This window comes from Mus musculus, chromosome 15, assembly GCF_000001635.26.
Source record: "Mus musculus strain C57BL/6J chromosome 15, GRCm38.p6 C57BL/6J".
In the NCBI taxonomy this organism is placed as follows: domain Eukaryota; kingdom Metazoa; phylum Chordata; class Mammalia; order Rodentia; family Muridae; genus Mus; species Mus musculus.
In genome coordinates, this window is record NC_000081.6 from 85,858,948 (window position 1) to 85,879,074 (window position 20,127).

The following is a 20,127-nucleotide window of genomic DNA, read 5'->3' on the forward strand; positions in this document are numbered from 1 at the left end:
GGATTTCATGCACAGGAGCTAAAGGCTTGGACCACAGATGTGACTGCCACCGTGGTCTTGCGCCCCCCCCTCCCGCCCCCGGTGTGAATCAGAAAAGCCTGGCCCTTAAAATTCCAGATACACAGAACCGGTCACCATCCCCAGCCGGTGGGAACCTTGGGTCCGACGAAGCCAGCTTGCCTACTAGTGAGCCAGACCTGGCCGATGTGTAGAGACGACATCCAGACTTGATGGCCTTCTTGATGGCTATCCAGGCCAACCCTGGACTTCCTTGAACCAACAGACCTTGAAGCCAGTTTCCTGCTCATTGCTATCCAAAGGCATCTAACATATTGGCAGCAAAGAAGTGCTAAGACCGGCTCTGTCACTCTTCTGCATTTGAGGGAAAAGGGAGGGCCTGCACACCAGAGTACAGGAGAGAGGCCTTAGGCTGCAGAGAGTACCCGGACGCATGAGAAATACTGGAGATACCAGGACAAGCACCGGAGAGAGTCGGGACAAATTCCTTCCTAGCTGCCTGACCATCTCCTATGCCCCACCATCACCGCCTCGGTCCCTTTTGCTAGCACAGCCACAGGCGGAACGCTTAAATCCTTTCTGTGTCTCCGGAGGAGGAGAGTCATGGGAACTTCCGGTGGGAGTTTCCTGCGCCCAGCGGAGCCAATCCGTGGCTTGGAGTCTTGGGCATTGGTCTTGTACATCAGCACTCTGACTACATTTCCCAGGCTGCACCGAGAGCGTCTCCTGTTTAAACAGGCCAATCGGCGGCCGGCGGAGCCGGGCGCCGCGTTTAAACCGGTGCCGGAGACCCAGCTGGATTTTATGCCTTCCCGGTCAGAGGCGAGGGGTAAGGAGTGGTCGTAGCGCTGGTCCCGGAGAGTGGGGAACCGGGTCCCGAGCCGCAGAGATCCGGGGAGGACGGGCTGCGGTGCCAGCTCTGCAGCTCAGAGCCGGAAATCCGTTACCCCGCCTCGGGGCGCACAGTCTGGGAAACCGGGAGCAAGTTGGGGCTTGCCTCTGACTTGCCTAATTCTCCCGTCCCCTTGCTTCCTGCAGCGAACTCTGTGGAAGGAGGAGACGGCCGCGACGTGCCTTCGGCCAACCAGTGGAGAGAGAGGTGAAGATGGATGCTGGTAGTAAAAAAGAAGGTAAGTCCTTTCTGTTCGTAAGGCTGTTCTGGAGTGTATTCCTTTTCACCCCAAACAAAATAGAGAGGGCTACAACAGATCAAAGAAACGAAGTCTGGATTGATAAGCAAATAAATTTAACTGAAGTTACTTACAAGGACATTAGCAATTCATAGCTCCACCACCAAAGAAGCCCCTACAACATCCCCACCCACTTTTTAAAACCACTTATGTAATCTTAAGAGGGGCCTCCCCCCACTTCCAGAAGGGCTTTAAGTGGGGGTCTTAATCTTGTGAGGGTCTCCTGTGGTTAATCACAGTTGCTGTGCTATCAAAATGGCAACAGCTTTCTCTTGCACTGAGCGCAGAGTCCCTCACTCCACCCATTCCCCTGTGGTTCATTCTTTTCTCCTCCACTGACTTACTTTGTTTGCTTTTCCTTTCTTGCTTGTTTTTTTGAGCCCTCACTTTGTAACCCGGAACTCACTCTGTAGTCCAGGCTGGCCTTGAATTCATCGAGAGCCACCTTCGGAAGCCTTCTGAGTGCTGGCAAATTCTTTGAAAAGCAAGACTTGCTACGTGGTGGCTGCACACGCCTTTAATGCCCCAACTGCAGAGGCAGGCAGATCTCTTGAGTTTTATTTCAAGGCTAGCCTAGCCTGGTCGACAGAGTGAGTTCCAGAACAGTTAGTTCTCTTTGTAAACCTACACAGTGAAACCCTGTCTAAAAGAGGGGAGGAGGAATCTTTACGATGACTTGGTTTGTGTGTGTGTGTGTGTGTGTGTGTGTGTGTATGTGTATGTGTGTGTTTGGGGGTGGTAACCAAGGTGTGCAAGCACCTGAGGGTCCCAGGGCTTGAACTCAGGTCATCAGATGTGGTGGGAAGTAACTTTGCTCCCCTGAGTCTTAGAGGGTTGATGTGGGTTTACAATTATTTTCTCCCTTTTAGGGCTGAGCACTGGGCCTTTGCACCCTATCAGGTTATGTATCCTCTTTGACACCTTAGGAGACTGCTTAACACAGTGATGCCCATTATAAGAAGCACCTCTAATGACCTAGGCTGGCAGCCCAGTCCAGTAATTTATGAGCATAAACATAAAGGTTTAGAATGCAACTTAACCAGGCTGTAACGTGCATCCTTAATGAAGCCTATGACCTTCCTCCACCTTAGGATTTTGTCCTGAATTATGTAGGTTCCCTCCGGTGAAGCAGACCTTTAAGTACTACTGGGAAGTGGCTGGTCTGTGAGAGAGAGCTGAATAAATCCACAGTTGGTTCAACCAAGGCTATGCTAGGAATGTGGATAGGCAGAGCAAAATTTTTGTTGGTGGTTTTGGTTTAGGTTTTGGGGTTTTTTTTGTTTTTGTTTTTTGTTTTGTTTTCTTTTTTGTTTTGTTTTTTTGGAAAGGGACCCGAGGAGCAGTGGTGCTCCACAGATACTCGTTGGTCTCTACTGTGAGTTTGAACCATCTTTGAACTCATCGCTGATAGATGTCTCATAATTGAATTCCAGGCTAGCTAAAGTAGTTGATCTTTAGAAAATAGCCTGTGCCTGAAGGTGACTTAGCCTTCTTGGAAACCCTAGATTCTATCATAGAGGTAAGGTTCTGTGTTTTGATGGTGGATCAGTGCACTCAGAGTGGCTCCTGGAACTTGAGAGTGGAAATGGGAAATAAGAAGGACTTGAGGTGCCCATGACAATTGATTGAATTCAGGCAACAATCTATTACTTTACTGAGAGATTCATAGCAACTGTGAAACCAGTGCTTTCCTGTTTTATGTTACCCTAAAATAACTGAACTTTTTCTCCCCATCCCCACCCCAGACTTTCTTCTTTTGGAAGATGAAAAATTTGACTTCGATCTTTCCTTGTCTTCTTCAAGGTAAACATGCGTTTTCTTCCCTAACCCCTGGTATAGACAGGTTCATCAAAGCCCCTCGCCTAGATGCTGGTGTGATTTCAGCCCTGATAATCTTTTTCTTTAAACGCAGCACAAATGAAGATGATGAAGTCTTTTTTGGGCCTGTTGGACATAAAGAAAGATGCATTGCTGCCAGTTTGGACTTAAACCGCCGGGTTCCTGGGCAGCCTCTTGCCCCGGGCTCTGGTAGCCCTTGCACCTTGAGCCCTCTCACTGGGGAGAAGTTTGTGGAGGTGTACAAAGAAGCCCACTTACTGGCCTTACAGATAGAAAGTCACAGCCGAAGAGAGGTGGCCCAGGCTGCCACGCCCCAAAATCCTGTGAACCAGGGCAAGGAAACGTTTGTGCAGGACTCACAGTTAAAAGTAAGCCTCTTTGAGAAAGAACAGAAGAGAGACAGAAGTCCCATGTCACTTAAAAGAGAGACATTCTGCCTGCCATCCTCGAGGGTGCAACCGCCCATGGGGGAGCCCCAGCTCCTGGCTTCTCCAGGCCTGCTCAGCTCCCCTGTCTCAGCAGGCCCTGCTCAGACCCAGAGCAACCAGGGTCTGCCCTGTTCCTCTCAGCCGTTGCCAAGAGAATCAAGTACCTCCCAGCCTCCAAGTCAGGCTGGGCCTCAAAAGAGGATCACCAGCAAGCTCCAGCCACCTCGGGCTTTGCCTGTGAGAGGAAGAAACCTTCACCTGGCTACAGAGAAGGTAAACCCAGGCATAGTACAGTTGCGATGTACACAGCCTCCTTGCCTCTCTTCAGCCCATGCCCTGCCAGGGAAGCCTCTCGGGAGGGGCAGCGCTCTGAGCACTGGAAAGCCCAGAATAGAACCAGAATCTGGACAGCGAAGGCAGCAGTGATGGGGAGCTGCCCGGCCGGGCCCCTCTGGGGAGCACTGCCCCTCACATTGGGCTCTGGCTGTTCTCTATGGCTGGGACTTTATACTTCTTCTGCCCGGGTATTACATGAATGTCAGGGAAATGGCAGTTGACCAGTTGTGGGAAACTCAGGGCCCTGGAGGCCTAGTTGGGGGTAGGTAGAAAGGCAGATGTCAGAGATAACTTACTTCCAGGTTTGCAGAGGAGGGGGACGGAGGTCTCCCGAGAGGAAACACAGAGTAAAGGCTCGCTAGAGTGTAGGGCCAAGCAGCCCCATAGCAGCCTCATTTGTACTGAGGGTACAGTTAAAGGAATGACGGTGAGGTGGTGGGAAGGTGAAGCCCTGCACGGCCCCTCTCCCCATCTGTGAGCCCTCTCCTGACCACATCTGACACCAAGACACCCTGGGTGGGATTGCTAGCAGCACGTGGATATGGAACAGAATTTGTGTGTGATCCATGCATGGCTGTGGGTCACAGCACATGCAGGATACCAGGCAGGATTGTAGTGTCATCAACCAGCTTAACACGAGGTTTTCACAACCGCAGAATTGCCAACAAATGGAGCCAGCCCAGATGCCCATTAACCGATGAACAGATAGCTAAAACGACACATCCGATAGTGGCATAGGTTTTTTTAGTAAAAGAATGACAGTATCACTGAGTCTGTCCCAGGGGGGAGCTTCGGGTCACAGGAAGCGCTACAAGGGGAGCATTGCTGTTGGCCTCACACTGAAGCGACTGCTTGCACCGCCTTCCTTCTCGACATCCTTGCTGCGTGTGCACGAGGAGAAGGTCCTGATGCCCTTGCATCACTATGTCAGGGCTTTGCTCTGGGCTTGCAGGCCAGAGAGTATAGGCTTGTTTGTTTGTTTTCGAGACAGGGTTCCACTATGTAACTGCCATGGGACTCACTGTGTAGACCAGGCTGGCTTTGTGGAACCTACAGAAGTCTGCCTGCCTTAGCCTCCAGGTGCTGGAATTAGAGGCATGTACCATATGTCTGGACCCCTCGATGGCACTCTTAAGTCAGGGCCTGACAAAGGAGGAGCCTTGGAGATCCTTCTGCAGGCCGCCTGCCCTAGTCTTGACACTGCTTCAGTGAGGAGGTCCAGTCTCATCTCAGTGCTCCTTCTCTCACACTAGTGGATGGGTTGAGAGGGGCAGCATCCAGGATGAGCGGTGCCAGCTCTGGAATTGTCAGACCAGGTAGTCTTCACCTCTCAAATCGACATTTTCAGCTCAAAAAAGAGGTGCCAGCCAGCATTCAGAGGACGAAACTCGTGAATGAAAAGGGATCCCAGAGTGACGTGCTCCAGGACAAACCCAGCACAGCTCCAGATGCTGCCAGTCGAGAAGGCCACCCAGGCAAGCGGTCACTCCCCATTCCTGGCAAGGTGAGTTGGCTGGCACTACAGGGCTGCCACTTGTTCTATAGGAACGTGTTGCCAGTTTAGTATCTTGATTACAATTAGGTCTTCAAGGTTTTGTTTTGTTTTTATTTAATAAATGCATGGACATAAGTTAAACCCTAGGACTCACATTTTAAAAGCCTTGTGTGGTGGGGTACCAGGAATCCCAGCACTGGGGAGGCAGAGGACACTTGGATCCCTGGGGTTAGCTTGTTGGTTAGCCAGCTTAGCCAACTTGGTGAGTGCCAGGCCAGCCAGAGACCCTGTCTTTAAAACTACACAGTAGCTGGCCATGGTGGTGGTGTATGCCTTTAGTCCTAGCACTTGGAGGCAGAGGCAGGTGGGTCTCTACCTGGTCTGCATAGTGGGTTCTAGGCCAACCGGGACTACACAGTGAGACCCTGTATCCAAAGTAAATGTAAGAATGGGAAGTCATCTGCAATTGTCCCCTAATCTTCGTGTGTGTGTGTTAGACTGCGGAGAGGACAGGCCTGGCCATGTGCAGTGAACTGGCCTTGTCACTTGGGCTGTTGTTCCCAGCAGCTGATTCTCACTGATCCCTCCGCCTCTATGGGAACTTGAGGTATTGGGTTTTGTGTTCTGTGTTCAGAGCTCACAGACATAGAGACTGTCACCTTTCTGGTACTCTGAGCTGCCTATTAGAAAGCATGTATTAAAGCTGCTACTGAGCCTATAGGAGCTGATTTGAGGTCTGAGTTGGAAGTCTGCAATCTTAATTGCTGCTAGTTCTCTGCACATTCCTCTAGCAGAGGTTTACACATTACGTTCTAGACGCAGTCGGGCCTCCAGATTGAAGCTATTTAAAAGAGAAGTTGCCTCTGTCCTGAACCTGTATAGCTTCTCCCCATCAGTGTGCCTGAATGAGTGTGATGGCTTGCACAGTGGAGGGTTATTGGGGTCCTGTGTCCACTCCACCACAGGCTTGGGGAGCCAAGACACAGGGAGTTTGACTACACTTACCCCGCTTACCCCACGCTGTCACCGGCCAAGTGTTGGGCTGCAGGGAAGCCTCAGGGACAGCACTCCAGGGGTGGGGAAGCTCCGGGGGTAGGGAAACACAGCCTGAAGCACAGGACAGTCAGAACTGGCTCAGGGGTCCCAGGCCTGCAAGGAGGCTGGCACCGTCTGGCTCTCAGGCTCTTGGGCACCCAGGTACCACTGGGAGTCTCGGAAGAACTGAGAACAGAGTGGGGGCCCTCGGGCTGGATCTAGCCCAGGGCCGAGGGGGGTAAGGGGAGAAGCTATGGCTAGATCCCACGGGAATGAGTCCTAGGCTTGACAGTGGGCGGCTGGCTTGGCTTGGTGGTCATGGCTGGGGACCCAGAGAGGCCCCTCTGTGGGAGATTAGATGGTGACTCTTTAGGCGAAAGCCTTCTCTATTGCTCCCCACAGCGGATCCCAATGAAAAGAGGCAGTCCATAGTTTTAAGACATTTTTTTGTCATGGTGGAAAGTGGATGGGTAAAACGGTACCCCATTGTTGGGGCCGGCCTGCGGCCCTCATGTCCAGGTTCGAGCCTGGAAGGCATCTTGTAACTGGAAGAGAAAGGGAATCTATGTGGGTAGAGAAATAATGGAACCAAGACAAGCTAATCTGCTCAAGGTTCCAATTTTTAATGGCGGACACGCTTTATAAAGGAGAGGGGAAAGCCCATTCCCGCCAAATCATCCTTGGAGCCCAGCTGCAGGTGACCACGTGTAGGATCGGATGTAGACTCCGGAACTGCGGCAGTGGCAGAACAATAGAGTGATCCAGGGAGGCAGGCTCCACCCTAGGTGATCTCCTTAGTGGTAAGCAAAGTCAAGGTCTAGTTCAGCCTGCTTCAGGCTTGTGGGAGGCTACACCCCATGTCTCAGGGTGGGCCTGAGGTTAAAGACCTTTTTCAGGGAGGAGTGTCTGGGAAGAAGAGTTTATTGGCTAAGCCTCCAGGCCTTTAAGGTACCTCATTAAAATGGAGATCTGTCTTGACCATAGGTCCTCTACCTGTGAAGGGGCTTGGGGTGTAGCCCTTAAGTGGCTGATGGCCATAAATCTATGGAGGGCTGTGGGAGTGTCAGAAGCTGGGTGCCCAGGAGCAGTGCAAACCGCCTTCCATCCCTTCAGGGTCACCGGGGTTTCTCACCTTTGCTCAACCAGGAACCAGGCTGCCTTACATGGTCCAACAGCAGTCTTAACGTTACATTAAAGTTAGAATCTCCTAGAGGGTGTTTGCTTGTTTATTTATTCATTTATTTGGTTTTTCCAGACACGGTTTCCTTATGAAGCCTTGGCTGTCCTGGAACTTACTATGTAGACCAGACAGGCCTTGAGCCTAGATCTGTTGCCTCCAGGCCTCCCAAGTGCTCGAATTAGGCATGAACCACCACCACCTGGCATCTAGAGGTAACTGGTCCATGGTGGATCTGTGTAGGTCCCATGCAATTATCACACTATTACATTTGGAGGATCCATGTAGTTTCGTACCCACAGGATCCCACAGAAACTGAGGGATGACTATATTACTTTTTTCTATAAAGATGATAATTGTTACTGAGATTTTTTTTATTGAATATTTTCTTTATTTACATTTCAAATGCTATCCCCTTTCCCCCACTCCCGGAAACACCCAATCATATCCTCCCTCCCACTGCTTCTATGAGAGTATTCCTCCACCCACCCACCCACTCCTGCCTCCCCGCTCTTGATTCCCCTACACTGGGGCATCTATGGAGCCTTCATAGGACTGAGGACCTCTTCTCCCATTGATGCTTGACAAGGCCATCCTCTGCTACATATGCAGCTGGAGCCATGTGTTCTCCTTTGTTTAGTCCCTGGGAGTTCTGGGGGGTCTGGTTGGTTGATATTATTGTTCTAAGTTTTTTTTTTTTTTGAGATTTTTAAATTTTAGTATATGTGCATGAGTTTTGTCTGGATGTTTATATTCCATGTGTGTTTCTGGTACCTGAGGAGGTTAGAAGCAAGTGTCAGATCCCCTGAAACTGAAGTTATAGATGGTTGTGAGCCATTGTGTGTGTGCTAAGAATTGAATCCAGGTTTCCTGCAAGAGTTGCAAGTGCTCTTACCTGCTGAGCCATCTCTCTAATCCCACTAAAGATTATCCTAAAATCCTACTTTAGCAGAAGTAAGTATGTGTGTAGTTAACAAAATCCTGGCTAATTTTTCAACTTTTCTCTCAGTTGGGGCTAAAGAAGACCCTGTTAAAGCCACCTGGCTATACTGGCAATCTCACAAGGAAGTCCTCTACCTCAGGGTCTGCTTCAAGCCTCGAGTCTGGTGTCTACAGGTCTTCAGTAGCAGGCAAAGGTGAGCAGCTCCACTCTCCCTGGGAGCCCTGAGCACCACTTGTTTTGGCTGCACAGAATGCTGTAGAGTTACAGCTCAGGGCTGAGGGCTAGGCAGGACTAGACTCATTGTCCTGCTGCCCTGAATACTTCCCTCCTGTAAGGAGAGGTGATCTCAGCTGGAGGCATACAGACTCATGAACTGACATGAAAATGTGGTTGTTCACACGAGCTATGCATCCGTGAGAACACAGGGCCATTGAGCCCAGCCTGAGTCCTTTGGGGCATGGGCCCTTGGGCTCAACCTGCCTAAACAAGGCTGCCATCTAGTGGTGGAGTGGTATAGGGACCGGAGAATGCATCTGGGGTTTGCCTGTGGATTCTGGTTTTGTCCACTGGCGCATGGTGAGGGCTTTTCACAAGATATGAGAAGTCTGAGCTCTCGAATCAGCCTGGTCTGGAGTCCTGACTGCTACTCGGTGGTTAACAACCATCTGTGCCCTTACCTTTAAGTCAGGTGATCCTGTTGGCCTTGGGGGAAGTTCCTATGAGTCTGGAAGTGCTCAACGACCCTTCTGAGGTCCATGAGTCCATGATCAGGACAATGCATGGCTGCCCTGCCCAGGAGCTGAGATGGGTCTTTCTCCACTGACTTGGGACACTGGCACCATGTGTTGTTTATGGAATAACTGTAGGGTCAGATGAGATTGTGGGGCAGGACCTAGTAGGGCTAACACATGGCATAGACATGGCTACAGCATTAGTCCCTAAAATTTCCCCTTGAGTCTTCACTGTGGACTCACAGAGTAGGTCCATTGCTAGTTGAGCAGACTGTCCACTTTCTTCTGCTCATCAAGGAAGTGAAGAAAGAAGAGCTTAGCCTTGTGAATGCACACACTCCTGCTGAGAGGTAGATGGTACTCAGCTCAGGTTTGGGCATCCTGCTGGTCCCAACAGTCATTGCCTGATGGGTCTGATGTTAGGTAGACAGTCTAAAGTGTGTGTGTGTGTGTGTGTGTGTGTGTGTGTGTGTGTGTGTGTGTGTTTAAACTGTTTGGAAACTGGCTTGAGTAACCAGCCTTGATGATCGACTCTTGCAGCAAAGTCCAGTGAACAACGTTCAAGTATTCCTGCTAGCGGCTCCCAGCGTCGGACGAGTACCAGCAAGTCAGGCAGAATAGGACCCGCCGCGTCACGCCAGGCTTTGCCAGCAGCCCCTGCCAGGGTGTTTGGCAGACAAGCCAATAAGGCTGATGCTGCCCAGACAGTGGCTGAGCAGCCCAAGGTCCCCACCCTGAGTCCTCTCACCCAACAACCCCAGACTCCAGAGCAAAGAGGACCAAGGCTGGACCCCGACACCGAGACACCTCAGTTGAATAAAACTGTCAGCATAAAACGACGGGACTCCTATCTGAGCTGCAAGACAGAGGCCGTGTCTACCACAACAAACCCATTTAAAGTGCCCCAGTTTTCTGTTGGTGAGTAGAGCTACATCGTGGCGGGCTTTAAGGTTTTGGAGAGGTTCCTGGTGTGGCTGGTGCTGTTGGGCTTCTTTAGCTCTGATACTCTGTCCAGGGTGTGTTCTGCCGCCCACTTGTGTGTCCATCCCTCTAGATGAGCCACTGCTCTTGGCCTGCGTCTTTCTCTCTGTTGTCCTCAGTGTGGTCATTATGTCTGCAGCTGTGGCTTTTGTCGCACCTGGGGTTAGAGCGTCCTTGTTCTGTTGATGTTGGTGGTTCCGTTTCTGTGGTTCTGTGTTTTTCACCGCCTGAATTATGTTTTCCTTAAGGGGCTGAACTTGGCAGCCAGTGAATGCAGTCCAGCCTGCTCCACCCTGCAGCCTGCCACAGATGGGTATAGGGTGGGTGCAGTTTAGCCTGTCACAGGCGTGGGGTTCTGCGCAGACACTGCTAGTGTCCTATTGGTTTGCTCCGGCCACTCAGGCTGGGTGGGATGTGCTGTTCCTCGGCCTTGCTCTCCACTAGTTGCTCGCCTTGACCTTGAGGCATTGCCTGACGCTGCGCTGTGCAACTGCCCTTTCAGGAGATGTTGTAGAGTCTTCTAGAGTTCTTCCCTCTGTGTGGCTTTGCTCCAGCTGTCTGGGGAAAAGGATAGATAGTGTTCTAGTTTGCTTTCTGTCACTGTGATAAACACCAAGACCAAGGCACCTTGAGGAGTTTGTTTGGCTTACACTTCCACGTCATAGTTTCATCATTGAGGGAAGTCAGGGCAGGAACTCAAGCAAAGACCATGGAGGAATGCCCAAGGATGGTACCACACGCAGTGGGCTGGGCCCTTTCCTACAGCAGTTAGCAATGGAGAAAATGCCAGTCTGATGGAGGCTTCCCTCACTCACATGTAACAAGGTGACAACTAAGAATACCAGGCACAGATGGGGTGGTTCTTTTGGCTAGAATAGTCACCCCAAGCAACAATGCTGAGCTGAGATCAGAAGCCCACTGAAGAGGCAGCCACTAAAGAACCCAAAGAGAACGCTCAGGTGGAGGAAATGATGCTGGAAAAGTCCAATGGCGGAAATGTGCTTGAGTTCCCAGAGGAACGGGAAGATAGCGGCAAGAATGCAGTTGGAATAGACCCTACTGCAAGCCGCACAACCTGGTTTTATTTTTTTAAAAAAAGGATGTTGATTTCCCTCCCGTGTCAAAGTCTAAATAGAGGACACTATGACCCTGCTGTGTGCATCTGCTGAGGCCAGCAGGACTGCATAGGCTGGAGCCTGTCTTAGAGTTACTATTGCTGAGATGAAGCACCGTGACCAAAAGCAAGTTGGGAAGAAGGGGTATATTTCACTCAGAGTTCCAAATGACAGTTCATCAAAGGCAGTGAGGGCAGGAACTCGAAACAGGAACCTGGAGGCAGGAGCTGATGCAGAGGCCATGGAGGGTGCTGCTCTCCTCGCTCATACCTTAAGCAGCCCAGGGATGGAACCACCCATGGTAGGCTGGGCCCTCCCCCATCAGTCGGTAATTAAGAAAATGTGTGGTCAGCAGTATTGTTTTGGAGCGCATCTGGCCTTCAATCGCTTGCTAAGATGGGCCCCTTTCATGGCTGGGGCCACTTTGCCCGTGGCTTCTAAGACAGCAAGCTAATACATGGAGGTCCGGGCTCCTGAGGCTTTGGAGCCCCAGATTGACTCTCAGGATCATGGGAGGCAAGTTTGTGTTTCACATGGAATCGTGTGGTGGAGGGACAGTGGTATGACAGGCCATCTGGGTTATGCTGGGCTTTGCTTAGTGGCTAGTGAGCCCATGCTGAATTCTGACTGTCAAATAGCAGCTGGGACATCCACCTAAAGATTCTTGTCACCTATAGAATGTGTATGTGATGTGCTTGGAGCTAGGGGTGCCACAGCTCAGGGACATGAAGGCTTTGCTGCTTGCTGGGGCTCTGTCCACGTGATTTCCGTGGACATGGGGTGCAGGGATCAGCCTGCCAGAAGAGGAGACTAGGGAGGAGCCTGCCATGAAACTCAGGCCCAGGCCAGTTAGGGAAAGTAGCTGGCCTAACAGTACAGAGTGCTCTCAGTACCAGACCTGGCCCTGGCCCCAGCTGGGGTCTCAAGAGGATTTCCTGAGTGTCTCATTGGCCTTCTGTCTTTACTTGACTCGGACAGTTGGGAAAGTGGGGATGTTTAGAGGAGAGTGCCTAGATGGTACTGCACATGCCAGGCTTGCCATGTTGTTCTCCCTCTCTTTTGTTTTTGTTTTTGTGTTTTGTTTATTTGTTTTTTGTTTTTTTGAGACAGGGTTTTTCTGTATAGCTCTGGATGTCCTGGAACTCACTCTGTAGACCAGACTGACGTCGAACTTAGAAATCCGCCTGCCTCTGTCTCCCAAGTGCTGGGATCAAAGGTGTGGGCCACCACTGCCTGGCGTTGCTCTCTTCTGATTGGCTCTCCCTGTTCTTAGGCGAGTCACCTGGAGGAGTAACCCCAAAGTTCTCACGGACACATCGGCTGCAGTCCTGGACACCAGCGAGCAGGTAGCCAACAGGAGTTTGCCTCCTTTCTTACCTTTTGAGAGCTACTGATGTGACTGTAGGCTCCATGGAGTGCCACCTGGGCTGCAGGTCAAGCTTCTGAGGTAGAGGCCGTCTGTCACACTCACTGTGTGCTGGGTGAACCCAGGCCAGATCACAGAAACCCCTTCAGTATTGCTTTAGGTGCTGAGCCTAGACCACCCCCAAAGCTCCTGACTCAGTGGGTTGGGGAGGGAGTTGGGACAAGGGAGCAGAGCCCAGCATCAATATATTTCAGAAGTTCCCTGGTCACTGAGGCCATCAGCACGTCTTAGGTTGCATCCTCAGGGTGACCATGGAAGTACACTTCAGGGGCTGGGGGTTTCCAGACTAGACAGCTTCCCGTAAAGCTGTAGCCATGCTGAGGGGCCGTCCTCCCATGCAGTTAACAGAACCAGCTCCAGAGCAAGGTAGCAGCTTCCCTCAGAGATGAGCGCAGATGTGCAACTGTATGCCACATAAGCTCCCCATGGTGCCTTGGTCCTGGTGTTTATCACAGTGACAGAAAGCAAACTAGAAGACTATCTCACCCCCATGTCTCAGCTACCTGGAAAGTGAAATAACTCCTGCCTTCCGGGTCCCATCAGGGGTCCCATTGTGGGCATATTTGTCTTCATTGGCGCTTGTAGCAGAGCCACAGTGTCCACAGTAGAAGGTGCTTGGGCGGTGGGCCTGGGCCTTGATCTGAGAGCACCCAGTGCCTAGATGTGAGTAAGCCGCCCGGTGTTCATCTCGTGCTATTTATAAAGTTTGTTTCCAGACTCTGAAAGACACAGAAGTTGTCCTTGATGGATGGTAAAGTTGGTAGATGACTTCTAAGCCTGCCAGGGCTTAGTGTTAGTCCTGTGACCTAGAGTTGTTTCACTACAGTGTCTTAGTGCTCTGGGGCTACTGTAACAAGCATGCCAATGCCTGGATCTTTCTGTGTAGACGGGCTAACCTCACACTCTGTCTCCTTTCCCTTTCCTTGTTGTTATTGACTTGTGCCACCATGCTGGGCATCTGGGGATTTAAGTGGGTGAGTGGCATCCAGGGTCAGGGCATCTGGGGATTTAAGTGGGTGTGGCATACAGGGTCAGGGCATCTGTACGTGGGAGTGTCTGATGCGGGTCCATTGCTCAGCTCATCACATCTTCACATGGAAAGACAAACACAGTGTCTGGGCTTCTTTCTTAATAATGATGCTCATCATGCTGATTGGTGGGTGCTCTAACTTCTGACCCAATCACCCCTGAAGCCCAGCCTCCTACATCATCATCTTGGGGATTAGGCTTTCAATATATAAATTTGGAGGATACAAACATTTAGTCCATAGCTAGTAACAACCTGACTCAACCTCCGCATTAAGAACAACAACAAAATAACATTTGGGTGAGATGGTGGCTAAGGCACCGAACTGCCAGGGAGCAAGCACCTAGCTCCCCGACTCAGTTCTCACCTTTGATTCTGAGATTTTTTTTTAAAGATTTATTTGTTTATTATATGTAAGTACACTGTAGCTATCTTCAGGCACCCCAGAAGAGGGCATCAGATCTCATTAGGAATGATTGTGAGCCACCATGTGGTTGCTGGGATTCGAACTCAGGACCTTCAGAAGAGCAGTCAATGCTCTTAACTGCTGAGCCATCTCCCAAGCCCTGACTCAGGGATCTTAAGCCTGGGCATGATAGGCCAGTGGGGAAAACCATCATCAATTCACTTCTTAGCCAGAGTCTGATAGGAGCCTAGATGTCTTCTATCACAAGTATCTCTTTAATTCCCTTCTGACCCTCAATGGAGGGTACCTTGAATATAGCCATGTTCAAAGATGTTCTAGATACCTAGGGGACAGGGTGGAGTGGACTAGGATGGAGGCATCATTGCTGAGGAACTTGACACTCATCCAAGGTTACGTGGGGGGGCTGCAAGCGCCTTGAGTCCTGCCCATGCTGGAGCCCTTCTCAAGAACAGAGCCCACCCAGGCCCCCTGGCTGCCCTTTCAACTACAGTGGTCTGTGTTGAAGACCTCCATGTCTTCACCAGGGTGGTCAGCAGCACTCCTGTGAGACGCTCATCAGGGACTACTCCACAAGGCCTGCCCGGCAGTATGAGGACCCCTCTGAGCACAAGACGGATGTCAGTGTTGCCTACACCTGCCAGTCGGCGTCTCTCCAGCCTTCCATTAATGGCACCTCAGTCCATGCCCAGGGCTCTGGTGTCCCCACTGTGTGTGCCTGCCCGGCGACTCTCATCTGAGCCCAGGAGAAGATCTACAGTTAGGTAAAAATAAGCTTGTCTTGAGTGTTCCCCAGACTTCAGGGGTCTCCCTGTGCTTGGAAGGTACAGGCAGCAAATAGGAGAAATAGGAAAAGAAGGTCTGTGGAGCAAAAGGCTCAGAGTGCAAATAGGCAGTGTGTGTGTGTGTGTGTGTGTGTGTGTGTGTGTGTAGGGTGGGGCTGTGTTGTGTCATGTGAATGGTGTGTGTGTGTGTGTGTGTGTGTAGGGTGGGGCTGTGTTGTGTCATGTGAATGGTGTGTGTGTGTGTGTGTGTGTGTGTGTGTGTGTAGGGTGGGGCTGTGTTGTGTCATGTGAATGTTTTGTGTGTGTGTGTGTGTGTGTATAGGGTGGGGCTGTGTTGTGTCATGTGAATGGTGTGTGTGTGTGTGTAGGGTGGGGCTGTGTTGTGTCATGTGAATGGTGTGTGTGTGTGTGTGTGTAGGGTGAGGCTGTGTTGTGTCATGTGAATGGTGTGTGTGTGTGTATGTTTTAAGTATACTACAGAAGGAACTCAGGTTGTTCCGAACCCCATAAGCCATGAGAAGCCGGTATTCTGTTCTATTTTGTGGAAATGGTTCCTGTTCAGTTTCCACAGTTCATTCAGCTTTGAGCCATCAGGTGCTCAGGGGACATGCTAGGTGTCGAGGCTAGAGGGAAGCACGCCGTACTACAGGTGCCTGTTAGTGTAAGCATGCTGTAGTGTGGAAGGCCATGCATGACGGGGGTTCCAACCTGGCCTCCTGAGGGAGCAGTGGGGAGGGAAGGGACACTCAGGCAGGCAGGCACTTGGCTCACCTAGGCCTGGAGGGGCTCGCCACAGTGTGTGTGTGTGCAGAGGTGGAGCCGATGCTGAGTGACTTAGTAACTAAAGAAAAGGGCAGACATGGACACAAGATGAAGCTAGACTGATGAATCAGCGAGGTGAAGGGGGCCTTGGAAATGTTTGGTTCTCTTGCACAGATGGCAGGATCTGACAGATGAGGCTATCCTCATAGCTCGGCCACTTGTGGCCAGCCTCTGCGACAGAAGCTGCTTTCACACCGTCGCTGCTGATCGGGGTGGAAAGAGCGATCGTATACGTTTTCCTCCTTTTTCCCCCAGAGCAGAGCTGACGCAGGAGAGCAGCGGCAGCGGCAGTGGTGGGCAGGCCCAGGGCCTGTCCTCAGATGAGAGCTCTTCCCCTCCATCCTCCGTGCCTCAAGCACTTAACTTTTCTCCAGAGAAGAGTGCCTCCCCTCCTCCCCAAGGCTCCTCCACAGGAGCAGCTCAGGGTGAAGCAGAGCCTCCTGAAGACACGCTGCCCAGTGAGGTGCATGGAGGTGGTTGCAGCCACACGCCATCTGAGGTACATGGAGAGTCACGAGCAGGGACTCACCTTGGGGCTGGGGCCCATGCTTCCAGCAGACTCAGAGGTGCTCAGGACCCTGGGCAAAAATGCTTAGCAAAGGAGTTGGTCAGGGGTTAGAGGTCAGGAGTAGGGACAGGCTGAAGCTCTATACTAGCTGTGGGTAGGGGTACACTGCCCAAAGAGGAACTTACTCCCATTGAGGGCCCACGCCTGCCTTTCCCTTGGGCTCCAGGCCGTGAACCTCGGGTCATGGGCAAAGCCTGGCTTCCCAGGGTGGTTGCTTGGCACCGACTTTCCCTCTCTGCCCTGCTTAGGGTCTTCTCCTGGACCTCAAGCTGGACCAGCTCACCATCACCCCTGAAGCAGGAGGCAGAGACCTGGCCGACTGCCCTCTCATCGACTTCAGCAACACCCCTGAGTCGAACACGGCCTTGGGACCTAGCAGCTGGCCCCTGATTGACCTCATAATGAACACTCCAGACATGGGTAGAAATGATGTGGGGAAGCCTGCAAAGGCTGAGCTGGGCCAGGTGAGCAGCAGCAGGGGATTCGTGCTGACTTCAGCCCAGGGCTCTGGCAGGGCTGGGTGCTGCATGGTGCCCTTGGGCTCACAGGGTCTGTCTCAGACTCATGCTTGGCTTCTCCATGGTCACCCGTTGCCGTCAGGTATCTGGCTGGACCTGGAGGAACTCTTAGGGCAGTCGTATTCCCAACCCTCTCCTGCCTGCCTGCCCTGTCAGGAAGTCAGTGTTGATGGGTTTGAGGTTTCTCTCCTAAGAGTCTTAGGCGTGATTGATGACTGAGTCTCCTTGCCACACTGCTGCTGTTTCCTGTCCTTGGGCCAGGTGGGATTGGCTCAGTCACTGCAGCTTCTTGTGTGGAGGCACAGACAGCTGTGTTCACCCTGATCTCTCCATTCTCTTCCAGCTGATCGACCTGGGCTCCCCACTGATCCAGCTGAGCCCTGAGGCTGACAAAGAGAACGTGGACTCACCGCTTCTCAAGTTCTGAGCAGCGCACAGCCCTCTGCTGTTGATTCTGTTTCCTTCTGATGTGGCCTTAGACCTGGAGAAACAAATTTTAGAAGGAATTGTATTTGACAGGGGGAGCCCTTTATACTGCTCGTGTCTGAGTGGTGGGGTCCCCCTATGAACCTAAGCCTCCCACCTCCGTGGCTGCCCTGATCCCTGCCTTTCATCAGGCTGAAACACAGCTCTCTAGAAATTTTGTTTTGATTCTTTTGTATGTAAAATAGCAAATGACTGTACACTTAAATTTGTTTGAAAATTAAATACTCTAGATTTAAATTAAATTATAAAGTTTATTAAAGCATGCTTGGAGTTTACACTTGACATTTGGACGTGTAGAGCTGTTTTCATTCACTAGACACTGCGGAAGTCTTTCATTATCCAACCTTAGTTTTATATAATGTAGGGGGATAAAATTGGTATAAATATCAGTCTCCAGCCCACCCCAGGTACACCAGCCTGTCATCCGGGCCTGCATAACCTGCATTGCTTATTCTGATACGGTAGGACCACAGCTTTCACAGGCTGCTCTGGGCAGCTAGAGTGCAGAGAGTAAAGGGAATTGGGATATGAGGGAGGGTCTGCTTCAGTCTGAGAGTTGGGCTAAGCCTGCAGCTCTCATCCCTAGGGCACTTCTGGGAGCACAACAGCCAGGTGATGTGGGACATGGGGAAAGTCACTGGGAAGTTAGTACCATGCTTGAAGCCTCATCTGTTAAAGACTAGCTGCCTGGAAGCCACTGACCTATGGATGACTGCAGAAAGCACTGTGTGGACCCCATTCATGTCCGTGCTTCAATCTGAGGCCACCCATTGTCAGCTGAGACTGAGATCTGCACGGGTTTCTCATTCTCTGGTTAATGAGGTGAACCCAAAGCTGCCAGCTGGAGTGGGGTCCTAGACACAGCAGTGGCAAAGTGAGGTAGGGCACAGACCTTATAAAAGGTCTGCCAAGATGCCAAGGACCCTGGAGGGATGGCAGCAGATTCTTCCCCAGTGGGCAGTAAACTCTGGAGTCCTGAACATTAGCGCTGTAAATGGCCCTCACCTTCCCTGACCCACTCACACCTATCACACAGGGGAAAAAGGAAATGTAGAATTGAACTCATTTAAGAAAGCTGGGTTTGCAGTAGGGGCAGGGCTACATTTCCCTTAGGGTACTGTTGGGTAAGGAGTGGCTGCATCCTTCCTTGGTGTGTTTGGTGGGGAGAGGACATTAACCTATGAATAACTAACTAGGCTACCTTGGTGATGTCTGTACTTAGCCCTGGCTCAGCGCACGCCTTGTCCTCATGCGGCCGTACTCTGCTCTGTCTACCGGGGCATCTGGTTTTTGGCAGCATATGCTGCAGTCCCTCTGCTTTCCCCTCTGAAGATGCTCAAAGGTGGCTTTCCCCTACGTTCTTCTTCATAGCTCCTCGGCTGGCTGTTCAGAAGGGTCAGCTTTGGGACACACTGGAGACTTGAGCTGAGGGGCTGGCATGAAGTATACTGATGTAGGCTGATGACCAAAGCCCCACCCTCGGAGATGGCAGAGGCTTGCTTCCCTGTAATTTCTTACCATTGTGGGGGGGCAGTGTTCCTGAAGCCCACATACCATTTGGGTTGGTGCCGCACAGCACTTTCCTGTCCATGGTGTATCACACTGCAGACTTTGGGAGTTATAGGGAAGCAAAAAACACCTTGTGCAGGAAAAAGAAACGCCCCAGTTTTCTCTCTAGTGTAAGAAAATACTGGCCAACAGCAGCGCAGGGAGGAAAGGGTTTATTTATGTGGTTTGCACATCCGAATCACAGACCAACCTGAAGGAAAGTTAGAGACGGAATTTTGACAGGAACTGAAGCAGAGGCCATGGAGGAACACTGCTTACTGGCTTGCTCCGCATGGCTTGATTAGTTTGCCTTCTTTTACAACCCAAGATCACCTGCACTGGTGTGGCTCTCACATCAATCAACAAATCTCACAGACTTGTCTAAGGGCCAATCTAATGGAAGCATTTTCTCAATTGATGTCCCCCCACCCCTAGCTTGTGTCAAGTAGACAAAAATTCTAACATAGGTTTGTCTGGTTTCTGCTACTTTGTGGTTGGCCCTATCATAGGTTCTGGTAGGAAAAGTGAGATTTGCTATACTAAATGCCCATACCCAAGAAGGGAGGTCCTGGTCCTCAAGGCTAGAACACTCCACAGACATGACCCCCTGCCCTTTTGTCTCTCTCTCTCTCTCTCTCTCTCTCTCTCTCTCTCTCTCTCTCTCTCTCTCTTCTCTCTCTCTCTCTCTCTCTCTTTCTGTCCCAGGACTCGTATCTATTTTCTTCCAGCAGCCACTCAACATCTGTCATGTGCGAGGCCCCCCACAATCAATTCAGGAAGAGCCACAGCTCCAGCCTGAGGTCCCCAAAGCATCCACTCGTTAGAGCTGATCCCCGCAGAGTGCTCGTTCGTCCTCCAAGAATGGCCCACGAAACAAACACTCTTAAATCACAGGCACCAGGATGAACAGGTGCGACTCCAAACTCTCCCAGTCTTCCGTGGCCCATCCTTCCCAGCTACTGTCTGGGTCTGGTTAACTACGCTCCCATCCCCTACTCCAACCCGTTGACTGAGCTGCTAGCAAAGCCTTACTGAGCAACGGTCCACTATGCTTTGTCCTCCACTGGCTCTGCACCCGCCAGGCCCGCAAGCATCTAGAATCCAATGAGAACGTGTTGACAGCCCTGTCCCTCCAGCGGGTAAACAGGAGGAGCCAGCGGCCGACACAGCATCTCGACCTTGTGTGTGCCCAGGAACGCCTTTGAGACCTCAAGCCCGAGCGGAGGCTGTTCCTG

At 51.4% G+C, this 20,127-nt stretch overlaps 1 protein-coding gene across 3 annotated transcripts; it reads left to right on the top strand.

Moving 5' to 3' along the window:
* The first annotated feature begins 743 nt into the window (after positions 1–743).
* Positions 744–17,626, top strand: Gtse1 (G two S phase expressed protein 1). 3 transcript variants are annotated; one of them, NM_001168672.1, is made up of 12 exons: positions 760–847; positions 1,057–1,148; positions 2,954–3,011; positions 3,121–3,748; positions 5,160–5,315; positions 8,528–8,654; positions 9,733–10,110; positions 12,562–12,634; positions 14,693–14,929; positions 16,028–16,271; positions 16,589–16,804; positions 17,202–17,626. In NM_001168672.1, exons 2-12 carry the CDS (start codon positions 1,124–1,126, stop codon positions 17,283–17,285), a joined length of 2,226 nt encoding a protein of 741 aa, NP_001162143.1. In that variant the 5' UTR covers positions 760–847; positions 1,057–1,123; the 3' UTR covers positions 17,286–17,626. The 3 variants fall into 3 exon arrangements, 2 of the variants coding, with proteins under 2 accessions (NP_001162143.1, NP_038910.1); XR_001781542.2 differs by lacking the exon at positions 17,202–17,626 and having other exon boundaries at positions 744–847; positions 16,033–16,271; positions 16,589–16,735; NM_013882.2 differs by lacking the exon at positions 760–847 and having other exon boundaries at positions 999–1,148.
* Positions 17,627–20,127: the final 2,501 nt, after the last annotated feature.